General features: G+C 40.2%; 2 protein-coding genes across 3 annotated transcripts; both read right to left on the bottom strand.

Annotated features, from left to right (window-relative positions):
• Positions 1 to 64: 64 nt before the first annotated feature.
• On the bottom strand, positions 65 to 6,274 carry LOC104418333 (calmodulin-binding protein 60 A). The gene is made up of 9 exons (XM_039306081.1): positions 6,182 to 6,274; positions 4,443 to 4,814; positions 4,358 to 4,395; positions 3,802 to 3,877; positions 2,865 to 2,917; positions 2,250 to 2,740; positions 1,570 to 1,730; positions 956 to 1,162; positions 65 to 881 (listed from the first exon to the last, which is right to left on the bottom strand). Exons 1-9 carry the CDS (start codon positions 6,272 to 6,274, stop codon positions 354 to 356), a joined length of 2,019 nt encoding a protein of 672 aa, XP_039162015.1. The 3' UTR covers positions 65 to 353.
• LOC104418312 (alpha-mannosidase I MNS5) lies at positions 5,980 to 12,211 on the bottom strand. 2 transcript variants are annotated; one of them, XM_010029620.3, is made up of 14 exons: positions 11,885 to 12,211; positions 10,833 to 10,875; positions 10,680 to 10,745; positions 10,532 to 10,593; positions 10,268 to 10,367; positions 9,917 to 10,099; positions 9,229 to 9,277; positions 8,965 to 9,144; positions 8,677 to 8,797; positions 8,050 to 8,131; positions 7,779 to 7,965; positions 7,259 to 7,400; positions 7,036 to 7,186; positions 5,980 to 6,825 (listed from the first exon to the last, which is right to left on the bottom strand). In XM_010029620.3, the coding sequence occupies exons 1-14, from the start codon at positions 12,019 to 12,021 to the stop codon at positions 6,604 to 6,606; spliced, it is 1,725 nt and encodes a 574-aa protein (XP_010027922.2). In that variant the 5' UTR covers positions 12,022 to 12,211; the 3' UTR covers positions 5,980 to 6,603. The 2 variants fall into 2 exon arrangements, with proteins under 2 accessions (XP_010027922.2, XP_010027930.2); XM_010029628.3 differs by lacking the exon at positions 11,885 to 12,211 and adding an exon at positions 11,573 to 11,834.
• Between the last annotated feature and the right edge of the window lie 2,043 nt (positions 12,212 to 14,254).

Below are 14,254 nucleotides of genomic sequence, written 5' to 3'. Positions count from 1 at the left end.
CCCGAACTCTTTGTTCAAGCGAAATACCAGATGTACAACAAAAAGCGAAAGAAACACCATAAGATTCTGGACACAAATCACCCATTGATCGTTTATTTTGAGTCTGTGAGAAGCTGCAAATATTAGAGAGCAGCTTGTCCACAAATTAAAACGGCTCCAGCTAAGCCAGCATTTCTGCCAAAGACCATGTAGGATTTGCATTCGGAAGAAGAATTAAAGGCCATAACCTGTACATTTGCTAACGCACCCGAGCCACTGCTTTTTAAAACAGCAGCATCTAATAAGCTTCTATCACACGGTATATGACTATACCTAGGAAAACTTTCTGAATCCTCATAATATCTCCTGATTTTTTATGCAGCACTAGTTTTCTTACAAAGAACCACCAAAAAGACATTGAAAAGCTTTCTCCATCTCCTCTGAGCTTTGTCAGTGGCGTCAGATGGACGCTGTGGACGAGAAATGTCCTCTGAGCATTCTCCGTCGAAAAACGAAAGGTCTTCCTCAAGAAAACTTTGGCTCAACGACCCAGGATCATGAATCGACCTTCCGACGATTAGACCAGAGATGGTCGGAGAATGATTGATTCTAAAATCCATATCGTCTAAGGAATCAAGGGAATAATCATCCATGGGAAAGATGGATGAGATGGATGATGACATGGTATTTGGTGAAGACATATGGCGCTGTGCATAATCAGATCCACCAATCTGATTCCTCTTCAAATGCCGTAAACTACCAGAACCGGAGGTCCCAGGTGAGCTCGGGCTGCGAAGATCACTGTTTGGATTCAAAAGCCCAGTTGAACAAGGTTCATCACCAAAGGCGACTACGTCGTCCCAGTGTTGCCATGCGGATATTACCATGTTGTTGCCGTCAGCCTGATTGAAGATATATACGTCATAAGAGATTGATGACAACTATTAGAAGTACCAGAATAGCCAGAAAAGCGCACCTTCTCAGCTTCAGATAGCTTCTCCGAGGGAATATATTTACCATCGGAAAGCAATCCCATAACTTGCCCTCCGATGTTGAAGAGAACGCCAGCCTTTGGCTCTGAGGAAGGAGGGCGGTAAAAGTATATTGTCTGGTCCAGAGAACAAGTTCGGGCGTGCTCAAAAGTAACTTCCCACATTTTACGAGACATACCAGCACCAAGAATCTGCAGATGTCAGGAGATCCTCTGCTTAAACAATTGCACTTTTCAAGAGATGAAATGAATCATCTTTGAATGACTCATTACAAAACAGTCCAAAGTTGAAACCATCTAAACTGGTATTGCTATAAACCCAAGGGCTCGTTAGGACGACTAAGTAAACAGAAAGCAAAGTTATTTTGACGCAAGTAGATACGAATTTCTGTCAAACAGAAAGGTATGGTGTCTGAAATAAGAAGTATGCCTGAGCTAAGAGACACTATTGCCTCCACATGACATTTCTTAGAAGGAGGCCATGAGTTCACACTGTTGAACATGTCTCGTACACTGATATTGCACCCTTGAGGCAGATGCTCAATGCTCAATGCGAACAACCTTTCAAAATGTTAATCGAGGTGAAAGAGATCAATTACACTTCGGAGCCTTGAAGGATCAACAGATAGTAGGATCAAGAAATCTTTCACAAAGTTGACATTAGCCTCACTGAGACGCTTATGAAAAGCTCCATCTTTCCCAATCTTCTCTAATCTCCACACCTCGTCTGACAGAGCAGGAGGATAATGCTTCTTGTACACTGCAAGCAGAAAACAGAGTTCAGGAGCAAGTCTTAAAATTTTGTCTTTGCCTCTACAGCACAGAATAATCTGGGTGTAGAAATGGTGGATGCTTTCATTATTGACTTGACCAGAGTTGTAATATCAAATTCCCAGCTCATGAAATTAAAGACATCACAGATACTAGTAAGAAGGCTATGCCTTGCTGATAACAATATTCCAATTTGGATGAAAAGGCAGAAGCTGATATCAGACTAGCAATGCAGAAAAGTCAAGTCAAATAAGAGGAATATCAAACATTGTTGAGATATATAACATGATAACAGGAGTATGAATGAAAAGTATGGCAAGGGTAAGCTCTTTTATGCTCCTAAAAGTATGGTTCTTTGCGCACGCTAGCATGGAAGATACGAGAGGAATTGGGATAAAAATGATAAAAATGAAAAAAAAAAAAATGAAATGAAATACATAGCATTGAATGATGATGTCAAACACCTTGATAAATGACAGCCAGATGACCTGACATAATATGAACTCACATTCTCCCCGGTGATCCTTGACCACAATAGAATCTGTTGTTGCTTCCCTTATCCTAGTCTCTTCAAATTTATCCATTACTCTTGCCCCAAGTCTGAACCTGCGGCTCCTCGTCCAGCTTGAGTTATCTGAAAAGGCGATTTCACCAACTAAGCCGACTCCATCTTTGAGTTTCACAACTCCATCCCCTGTAAGAAGGGGTCTCTTTCCTTCCCTCTCTCTAACGATATTATTCTCAAATTCTTCAGCTGTCCACTGGCTGCCTTCATCTCCATCAAAATCTCCCTCAAGAACTACAATTTCTACATTGGCAGATGATTCAGGGCCAGTATCAACAACTTGCCCAGTAAAACCATCCACTAGAGCTACCTTCATCTTAGAACCACCATCACCCTCAAGTCGAGCACCAGTAAACAATGGAAGAGACAGACCATTTAAAAATTTTAATCGTAAGCTTCTTGATTCAGAAGGATGCACCTCTTTCCCATAACTCCTGCAATTAGTCTATGACTTTATTAAGACTTTACAAGCTTTGAGCCCAAGTATTTTCTCATTCCTTTTCCATTTCATTCGAATTAATAGATATCTATTTTAATGGAATAGCAAGAAATTTTTACCTTCTCATTGCAGTAAAATGATTTGCCAGAGCAACCTCAATTTCCTCCTTTACCTGTAATGACTTGATGTCAACAACATACACTTCTCATAAAGCAGGCAGTGATGTCATGAAAATGTACGTGATGGAAACTGGGAAATATGGAATCTAACGAATAATAAAGAACCTACGCTACATCCTATGTGAAAGCATTAGCAACGGACCCTTAGGCAGCACTTTAAGCATCAACGCCATCTCACAACAAGTCCTTGTATGCAAGACATATTTTCAAGTTCCCTAAACAATATTTATGTTGAAGCCACCTACATAAAAGATCCAAGCAACTCACATCCACCTACAACTTTGGGGCTAATTTATGAGGGCAATGAACACATATACAAAAGAATTTGTGAGAATTCTTTTGAGAACCAGCTCCATACATAGCAAAAAAGATCAACCAGATCATAACAAGTATTCATATAAAAGCAGTTTCTCATCTTCATAGCTATTACTTCCAACTTTTGATTTCTGTCTTTCCAGGGTTTTGTTGAGATATGTAGCCTAAATTTTTTGGAAAACAAAAATCTTCAATTCTGTTTTCTAAGGTTGGATTACCGCTATAATACTTGTAAGACTATGTAAGACAATAAAAAGACAACTCCTCTCGTGTCCCTTCAGTGAGAAAGACTAATGATTTGACGATAACACTGTCCTAAAAATCTAAGGTGTTACTCTTATTAGGCTTGGCAGACTGCACAAAATGACAGCAGCTATCATATATGCGAAGTCAATTCGTTCGAGGAGCAAGCTAATTGGAAAGACAAAAGGGGCTGAATAAAGCAGGTCAGATCAAACCAACCCAAAGGCAGAACAAAAACAACTCGTGCTTCAATCACAGGATATCTCAGAACGGCAACTCACATATTTACCTCGTCGGCGCAATCTAAGAAGGTGCTTACCACTCTTCGAACCAAAGGCTCCAACAAATTCTGGAAATCCTGGATGCGCTGCTTCCTCACTACTTCCGAAATAACACTGTACACAATCAAGTTTACAAATCAGTATCTCAGCCAAGTATATCAAACGAGGACAGTATTGAATGAACCAGTATTCTTAAACTAGGCCGTTCCTCCAATTGCAAGATTAGCTGAGAATCAAGCCGGAATCATCTTTCACTTCCTAATTCTATCATTCGAAGCACAAAAATAATTCCAATCATCCAGAACCATCGTTAAGCAACCAAGCACAGTAGTCGAACAGCGACCATTTCCAAATAGCAATCCGCTAGTTGACCTTCACGCCTTGCCGTGAAAGCAACAAACAAGAGCACGCGCAGCTTCTACTGATTAAACAAAGAACACGAACAATCCGACAATCCTCCGCCGCCGATTGATATCTTCCATTAGCACAGGCCAAGGTTTCACGCCACCGGCCGAGGCTTATCCAAACAGAGACAGATTCCCGAGACGAAGCTAAAAAAAAAAAAAGCAAGAAGAAGGCGAAGATTCCACTCACTGCTTCAAAGTGAAGAACCGACGCCGCTTGTCCTGGGGCTATGAGCGCCTTCCTCCTTCTGCCGCTTCTGCGACATCAGTCAGACGGAGAAAACACGCGACGGAGGACGGTGAGCGATGGTGAGCGCAGTATCCGCGTGCGGTGAAGAAGAAGCGGCGGTGGTCGACGACGGCCGCGGGCCGCGGGTCAAACGTGCTCGTCGGCGCTGCGGCTCCTCTAGCCATTGTCGGCGTCCAGCCGCCGCCGCCGCGGCTGCGCCGCCCCGTCCCGGCGAGGCGCGGCGATCATCTCTTCCGTCGAGGGAGACGAGCGCGTCGATGGAGGGAGGAGATCTCGCGGGGGGGCCGAGCCTCTGGCCGGGGAGGAGGAGGAGGAGGAGGAGGAGAAGCGCGTGGGAGGAAGGGACGACGGAGGAGCGCGTGGTGGGGTCGGGAGAAAGCGCGTTTCGGTAAGAGGTCTAAAGGAGACAAAGTAGATAAAGAGAGAAAGGCGAGAAGCCCGACGAATTTTCCAAGCGGTGGGGGCCCATCGAGACCGTTGCCTTTTGGGGAAAGTAAAGGGTGGCCGTTGGATTCGCAGTGTCAAAAGCAGCGGGGCCCAGCTTTGATGAGCCTTGGACTAGACGTTCCCTTCTTCGAGAACGAATAATTTAAAAAGTAATTTTCAGAAATGACCGCTTAAAATAATATTTTCGTGTCCCCCGAAAAGATATGAATTTTTGACAATATGGGAGTGACTATTTAAAAAAAAAAAATTATTATTATTATTTTATCATTTTTTTGTGATTAATATCCTGTCTGCGTCTGTGATAAATTTATCTCAAATCAAACTGCTTCCCTTGCGTTAATTTTTTGCGCCACCAAATGGGTGATAAAAAAAAATCAAATTATTTTTTTGCGTTAATATCCTTAAAAATCTGTGATAAATTTATCCAAAATTAATTTTTTGATCATCAAAAACAAATTTACCCCAAATTGATACACTTGTGACAAATTTAACCAATTTTAATTTCTATTAGATTTTACTATCAAATTATTAAATTGAATGTTACGTAAAAGTTTACTAATATACCAGTTTGGGATTTTATTGTCCGTTTGTCATAGTTTACAATTTTTATAATTTTTTGTAGTATTAATCCAATTTAATGGAGAGTTTATTTGTCACAAATGTATCGGTTTAAGGTTTTTAACGGTTGAATAAATTAGTTTGGAGTAAATTTGTCATAAATGTACAAAGAGTTTATGATTTTTATGGACATGTTACTAATTTGGGGTTTTTCATAATCAAAAAAATAGTTTAGATAAATTTATCACATAATACCCGATTTGAGATTTTTCAAGATATTAACTCTATTTATATTTGCGTAATGACTTTTTTTTCCTATCAATATAATTTTATTTTGATATAAATGATCCATAAACTGTCATAATGATCCAATAAATCCATGACTTTTTTTATTTATTTAAAGTGATCCTTAAAATTTTAGTACATATTTAACTTAATCCGCAAACTATATAAAAAAATTCAATATAAACTAATGAACTAAATTCAGTCAGTAATCATATTAAATAAATTAAAATTTAAGGAGTCCTTTGTACATTTAACCAAAATTCAATAGATAAGAACCCAGAAATCCCATCATATATCAAGTCAAATTTCTATCGTTATCCCTCATTCAATCAGCACAACTTCATAGTCAAAGTCAAGGACAGATTCTGGCCCCACTCGAGAGGGGTTGTCTTGTAAAGGACGAATTTACCTGGCCAGCACGTAACTCCACTCAAAAGAGAGATGCTTTTTGCATCACCAACCCCGTTGCATCACGTCCACGCAACCAGCATCAAATCGTTCCTTCACAGTGCAGTGTCTTAAACGCCCTTCATCTTCAAACATGTAGAAAACGTCATCAGCAATCATCTTTCAAAATAATTGTTCCTTCACAGTGCAGTGAATTAAACGCCCTTCAACTTCAAACATGTAGGAAGTGTCATAAAAAATTAATTGTTCCTTCAAACTCGACGGTGCAGTGTTGGGGGGTTTCCGCTCAATACAGTACAAGGATTAGAGGGGGAGATACACAAGGATCCTGCTAATCATACTTCTATTTCAACTCCTAATCTAGTTGAGGGCTAACTTCTAACAGTGAAAGAATCCTGTGTGTTTCTGTGAGTCGAACCATCTGTGTAGCGCCAGCCTCTGATTAATGCTTCCTGGGGATGAAAAAGAATTTCGCAATGTACACGGTATCACAAGGACAGCCAGAGCCCACAGTAGCCTGCCATGCTGCATGATCTCCGTCTGCAAGTGCTGGAGTCGATGCCACACTCTTCATCGGTTGAACACCTGTGGCTGTCCCATGCATCGGGGATGTGACAAGCGCTCTCCATTCTCTGTCCATGTGAAGGGGTGCTCGATGCAGGACAGAGTCGCAAAGACATGGCACTTGCTCTTCTCGTTCGCTTGTCCGCCTGCTTAAGCCAAAGACGCATGAGATTACATTGATTTGACACTTTCTAAGACTCGGGAACGGGGAACATGAAGGGCAAGGACCATGAGGTTTGATCAGCCAGGAAGTACCAAAAAGTAAAGGAAGTAAGCAACAGCAACTTATGAATTGAACGAATCATGATTAACGAAGGGCCAGTTTTGTTTTCGGCTATATAAGGAGAGATGAGCACCTCGACAAAGGTCCAGTTGGAAGGAATGAAGGTCTCCGGAAGCCTCTCTTGCCAATCTCTCGTTACAGGAAGAGGGTGACCCTCTGTTGTGAATACATAGTTCTGATTGACCAAAAATTGATCATCAAAGAGAAGATACAAATACTTGCACCTGCAGAAAATTCAAGCGGAACTTCAGCATATGCTAGTCTAATGGGAGCATGCATTGAAAAGGTTGCCTTACGTTTCAGCAAGAAAGAAACTGTGCTGATGATCTTCCAGTTGCATCGTTGTTACGTCCCTGACGCTCGCAAATCCTCCTTCCACTTTGGTATATTGATTAAGGGAATTAACCATTGACTCACCCACTTCTATGTACCATGGATCTAATAACATACAAATTATTACAGGATTAGAAGAAAGATGTAGAAAGTGCAAAAGCTTACCAAATAGACGTGCAAACACTTTCACACCATCAATGGCCACTGAGACCAGCAGATTAATTACGCTTTCAGGACGTGCAAGAATATACTTAAGCACCTCTTCCTAGTATATCACAGTAAAAGTTTGCATGATAACTGATGAATCACAACCAGTGGTATCTAATACTCAAGCATTTCAGGTTATGTTTTGCTTGCTCTAGCTGAATAGGAAAGTTTCGAGCTGAAGTTGGTTTATTTAACAAATCAAGAGAAGATACAAATCATGCAGCCAACTCACCACATCAAGTTGAAAGTAAGACAGATGACACCAATATTACTCACCTTTCGTTGCTTGATATAAGTAGAATGTGGACTCGGCCAATTCAGGGCGGAGAGGATAGTACTTCTCTGTTGGATGAACCATTTGATGATCAAGCAAGTACCTCTCTGGTATAACCCCAAACTTCTTCCACACATGAACAAATTCACGGTGTGTCGAATTTGCAGCAGCAACATCCCCAACAAGAACCTAATTATGTTAGAGTATCATTTGGGATTATGAACGCTCCTGAAGCTTGAAACCATAGTTCCCTATAGGACATAGCTTACTTGCCTGTAACCCAGGCCAAAATGCTTGAAGGCTTGTCAGCTGCCAGTAAGTTGCTTTTCCCGTTCTCATGTCAGCTTCATGATACCTATTTAGACAATGAACAGATCATTCCATTTTTATTACCATAAGTCAACTTAAAGCTAGTAACCATATATTAGTCCGTTTTGTTTTTGGCAGTAAAATACAAGCATATCTGTACTGAATGCTGCCCTGTCTTAACTCCTCCAGCGGCCAGACAAAATCCAGTTCACATGTGCTTAAGGCCTCTAATTTTCTTTAATTAGTCTATAGTAAACTATTTCTTGCATGATGTCAGGTGAAAAAATGCCAGCGAGAGTGGAAACAAGAAGAATTTTACTGAGTAAATTCACTAAATTCCTCTAGAGCAGTTTCCTTACAAAGTGAAGTGTAGTGAGGACATAATCATGAAAGTGCCCACAAAAGCTGACATGCCAATTATCTTCAATTAGTAAATGATGAAGGATCTCTGGATTCTACATGTGTACAAAAAGCACGAGAATGCTTCACTATCAACAACTTTCCACCAGAGCAAAGCTAGTATGCACGAATATTTGACCAGGCGGAAATATAAATAGAACATCAACAGCAAAATAAAAGCACCCATCGTACCAAGGACCATGTCTAAAGTATTTCTGTACAGCAAGATAAGCAGAGTGAAACATTCTCCAGTAGTCCTCCTTCCCGAATAAAATATAAGCTTTGAATAAATACTCATAGAAGGAATCAACTCCTGCAAGATTATACAGAAGCAAAGATCAGAAGCATTAGGGTCGTCATGCAAGCACCTAGATACTTCAAATTACATGATTAATGAGGTAATAAAGGTGCTTCTTCAACAAATCTAATTAACAAATAGACACGGCACCTTAATTTACACAAGTACAGAGAAACCAATACCAGCCCCAATCCCAGAGGAATACTCGATCCATTCTCCCGTTTCCACATCTAGAGTTGTCCCCAGTAAATTTAAGGAACTCCTCATGCTCCATAATTTGCGAAGTGCACGTAAAGCAGCAGACTCAAACCTGGGGTCTCCAGTTAGTCGTGATAATGTGCCCATTTCAAGAATCAATGAACCTGAACCGCCCACAAAAGCAAACAAATGACAGCAGCAACACAGGACGGTACATCATAATTATCTGTAAATAGTGAGGTCCTCACCACACCCAGAGGTGCTTGTTTCAGTAGTCTCATCAGCCGTTACTCCATGCTGTCAACACAATTTGCAGTGAAGCAAAGTGAAAATCTCACAGAAATGACAGGCACAAGAAAAATACATAACATATTCTATTACAGCAGCCATAACTGTGACTATGCATTTCTTTAAAGGCATTGAATAAGCTGAAGGAAATGAGGATCTCTGCCACTTAGTCAACCGAAGTAAACTATTCTTCATCTTCTCTAGTTGACATAAAATAATGCCGACAACAAAGGGAAGGCATATTAAAATAAGGTAGATATGCACAAAGGAAACCAACCACCATCTCCCAACCCCATAAGGATTTTTTTTTCCTTTGATATTACCAGTCAGAACAGCTTTTGTACCTATCCGATACAACCACGTGCTCAGTCTAACTCATTCTAGCCATGGAAGAGAAGACTTGCCTTAAATCAGTGTTACAAACAGATATAATGCATCATCAGTTCACAATAACATTGTCAAAGGTCCAGATACTCCTTTCACAAAGACCTTCATATTTTACTCATTGAAAATGTAGGAAGGTTAAATTGCCACGCATTTAACACTTGGAATGAGAAACTGGTGATCATTTACAACACCAGGCACATATGCTAAATCTTTGTGTTTTTGGTTACTATATCATTGCCTTCAAACATCCCCATATTGTACCTTCAAATTAATCCAAGCGTATGGCAATCCAGTTGGTGTATCAAATGCGGGTAGAAAGCGTTCACCTAGATCTTTTGCTAGGAAAAGCAGCTGGTTCTTGTAAGACCCTTGAACCAACCTGTCTGTAGAATCAGTGGCAAGAATATGAGCAGAAACAAGTCCTCCAAGAACTCTTATGTTGCACTACACAATAGCAGTCAGGTAAAGAAAGATTATTAAAAATTTCAATAGAAAATCTCACGATATTCATTAAAAGCAATGTTGCTAGACCAATTCATTCTCATTAAGCACAATTTGTTTGAAGTGTAGTTTCAGATTATCTATCTAAAATTAAAATTGAGAACTGAATACCTCAAAAAGATTTATTCGAGCATCAACATCAAATCTGAGATTTTCAGAAAGCCAAAAAACTGCCTTCTCAAACTCGGTATTATTTCCCAATATAACGAGGCTGCAGGGGAGAGACGGAGAGAGACAGAAAGAAGGTTAGCAAGATGGACCGGATACTGGAGCAAACAATGCACCAAACAAAATGCTGTCAGTTGGTGAATATACAAGAGCATATGATACACTTGAATATTGACATCAACAGCTGACAAAAAGATTCAAACTTACCTAGATAATGATTCTATCAGCGTAAGGGCGGATCCATTGTAGTCTTGTGGTAGGTGCTCAAGCTGGAAAGAAACCACCAAGAGGATGAGCAGTCATCGAGCATCTCAAACTGATTTATTCCTCTATTACTGAACTAATTAGTTATCACCTTAAGATTGCCAAGCTCACTAAGAGAGTCCGTGAAAGTTTTCGTTAGAGGCTTTAGCTCATCATGCTGCGAGAAAAAAAGAAGCATCATTCAGCGGAACAATCAATATGCAGTCCCTCGATCTCCAACTATCGGCAAAGAACAGCAACTGACCGGAAAAGCATGGGTCATATAGTTGTCATATGCATGGTAAAACCTGAAACAAGACAAATGAGCAACGTAGTCAATGAAATCCTACAGCCCCTGATTAATCAAGACGCAATTCATGCCTGGCAGAATGGAAATGACACTCGAAGATCAGATAAACTCGCATTGAACATCATCCTTTATCAAAGACTGCCACACGAAGCACAATTCTCGTCAGACTAATTACTAACAGTAAAAATGAAGATTTAACAACAATCAAATCCTGGGCATATTCAACTACTCAACAGCGAAAGCAACATCCACATCAAGTTCACCTCCCATACACCTCTCAATCTATTAAAACTTCATCAAAGCAACTCAAAAGCAAGCAACCTCTCCTGGCAATATCATCTGAAGTGGCAAGGCGGCAGTAAAAATCAAATCTTAAGAAAGAAGGACATCGCAAGATCGCTGTTTCAGTTCAATCACACCCTCGCGCACCACAGTACATACTGAAAAAACAAGTCATACAACAACCCACTGGCAGGAGTAGGACATACCCAATAAGACATTCAAGAATTGGCACAGACCATCGCGGTTAAAAGGAACAGGAATCAAGTGGGTCAAACAAGTAATGAAATTTTCAACATACATCCGGCAAACTTTCTCCCTCAGGAACCTCCCCTTAGCTTCCCAGCACGAAGCACAATTCTCGTCAGACTGATTACTTACGGTAAAAATGAAGATTTAACGACAATCAAGTTCACCTCAACAGTGAAAGCAACATCCACATCAAGTTCACCTCCCATACACCTCTCAATCTATTAAAACTTCATCAAAGCAGCTCAAACGCAAGCAACCCATCTCGGCAATATCATCTGAAGCGGCAGGGCGGCAGTAAAAATCAAATCTTGAGAAAGAAGGACTTTGGAAGATACTGAAAAACACAAGTCATCCAATAGCCCATTGGCAGGAACAGGACATACCCATTAAAAAATTCAAGAATTGACACAGACCATCGCGGTCAAAAGGAACAAGAACCAAGTGGGTCAAACAGTTAATAAAAATTCTCAACGTACATCCGGCGAACTTTCTCCCTCAGGAGCCTCCGCTTAGCTTCCCAGCGCGAATCCGGCTCGGCCACCGACCGATCGAGGAGCGCCGGCGAGATCACGAGGAACACCATCAGCAAGGCCCCGAGACGGCGAGGAGCCATGCTCGTTTCTCCTCGGGTGGCGGCGCGGGGTTCCGACAGGAGGCGCGCGGCCCGCGACGAGGCGGCACGAGCTGCGGAGGGGCCGTACGGATCTTGTCTGGGAAGTAGTGTGTAAATCTCGAGTTCGCGACCTCGTGCGAATTTGAAGACGATTGGCTCGAGGGGATACGCTTATTTCGACAGCATCGCGAGAGAGGGGTAAAAGAGTAATCGAAATCCGGGGACCAAAATGTTGCTGGTGTATGGTAAAAGCTATTTCACATTAGATGGCAACTTACCCATTCAACAACCCTCCAGAAGAATCTAATGTGAAAATGATGTGAAGTGAGGAATTGCTAATGCTTGCTCATTTTTAGTGTAAAAACTCTGGTATTCCTTGGTGCTGAGCAAGAAAAATATTCACTACCAATGAGGAGTTGAGGTTTGCATACACTAATAAGTTAAAATAAGGAATGTAGTCTTGTCAAGCATTCCATTAAGGACTGCATAAATAATTTAATATATTTATATAGAACTTGCATGTTGTGGATATAGGTAAATTTATTTCGCATTTTGATTGAGCGCGGATATTATCATTTATAATATATTAATACATGAAAAAAAAATGAGTCACAAAAAATATGGATATTATTGATTATATTAAAGGATACTACTAATTATGCTAAAAGTGTGCATAATAATCGTTTTATTTTTTGTTTTGGAATTATTTTTCCGACTTATATTTGGAATAAAAATCTATTTGGTAAAGTAATTTCTTTTTTCTATTTTTAGAATAAATTTTTAGTTCAAAAATAAATTTGGAACAAAACATAAATGGGAAATAAAACTTTTTCTCATCGTTCATCCTCTCTACTAATGAGCCATCTATCTCGCCGCTACCGCCACTGTTTGTCGCCGCTTGAGAAAGAGAAATTTCATGTTATTATGAAATGAAATTTTATTATGAAAATTGAAATTTTGCATCATTATCAAATATATATTTTTGCTTAGAGACTTATTTAGGAGTAGAAATAGAAAAATTTATTTCTCTTCTAGCCAGAATGGTTATTATTTATGCCCTAAATAGTTACTTTCTTGGTCAAAAGTTATTAACCAAGTGAAGAAATTACCGAGTACTTTAAATTTACTATTTTTGATGGAAATTACAAGATAAATTATATGCATGGCGATAGACTTGCAATTTGCGCAAAATCAAAATATTTATATTTTCAATAATTGAGCTAGAACAATTTATAATATTCACTTACATTTGATTATTAATTTAGGCGTCCTACGAATGTAAATAATTTTTCATTTGACAATACCAATAAATGTTTAGCCTGATCTCGATGCTTGAACGCTATGTTTGGCAACCGGTGAAATAAGCAATCCTCGTTGCGGTGGGCTGAACTAACATATCTCTGAATTTGAGCATCAATTTCATTAATCTTAATACTTGGAATATTATTAAGCTTTGGTAACTACGAAAGTTTCATCAATATCGATGCTTACTTTCCGAAATTGCCGAAAGCTCAACCTACACCTCTACATGCGTAGAGCTTTCGACTTGCTTAATGATTACTCACGGTCCTTTAAAAAAAAAAAGGTTCGCAAAACATCTGGACTTTCTCGTAATGAGAGTCCTTTGGAAAAGCAGAACCAAACCGTTTGGTTCATAGGCACCATAAAAACTCTCATATCCAAACACACCCTAAGAGCTTTGTCACGATCAAGGTGATGATAGCAAGGTCAAGGGAGGTGCCCCTGTTGATTGATGTGCTGAAGGAAGGTGAAAATCAGTAATTTCCCCATCTGGTCAGCTAATTTTCCGTGCCAAATACCATGTTCTTGTCATGTAATATGGCAACTTTTCATACAGCAATAATCAATGGACCAAATCCCATCCATAGTAGATTACTCCAGAGCCAAAAAGAAGAGAGAGAGAGAAGGAACGCCCTTCTTGCTTAAATCAATGCAATTTTCTAAGACATCACAGAGCACATTTCAATAACATAGCTCGGACTCAGCCTTACTCCACTCGCCATTGTCATCGTCCCTCGTCAGTAATGACAGAATGCACCAGCCGACTTCCAGATCTCGACAGACATGCGCCATTGACTTCGAGCATTTCTGCTTCCTCCAGGCATATTTCTTACTGAAACCATCGTGTCCTCCACGACCATCGTGAAATGGCACCGTAAGAGCCAGCGCTTGTGAAAAGAACTCGAGCCGGTGAGGAAGAAGAACAAGAACG

Source organism: Eucalyptus grandis, chromosome 2 (assembly GCF_016545825.1).
Source record: "Eucalyptus grandis isolate ANBG69807.140 chromosome 2, ASM1654582v1, whole genome shotgun sequence".
Classification (NCBI taxonomy): domain Eukaryota; kingdom Viridiplantae; phylum Streptophyta; class Magnoliopsida; order Myrtales; family Myrtaceae; genus Eucalyptus; species Eucalyptus grandis.
This window is presented reverse-complemented; position numbering and strand designations above follow the sequence as displayed.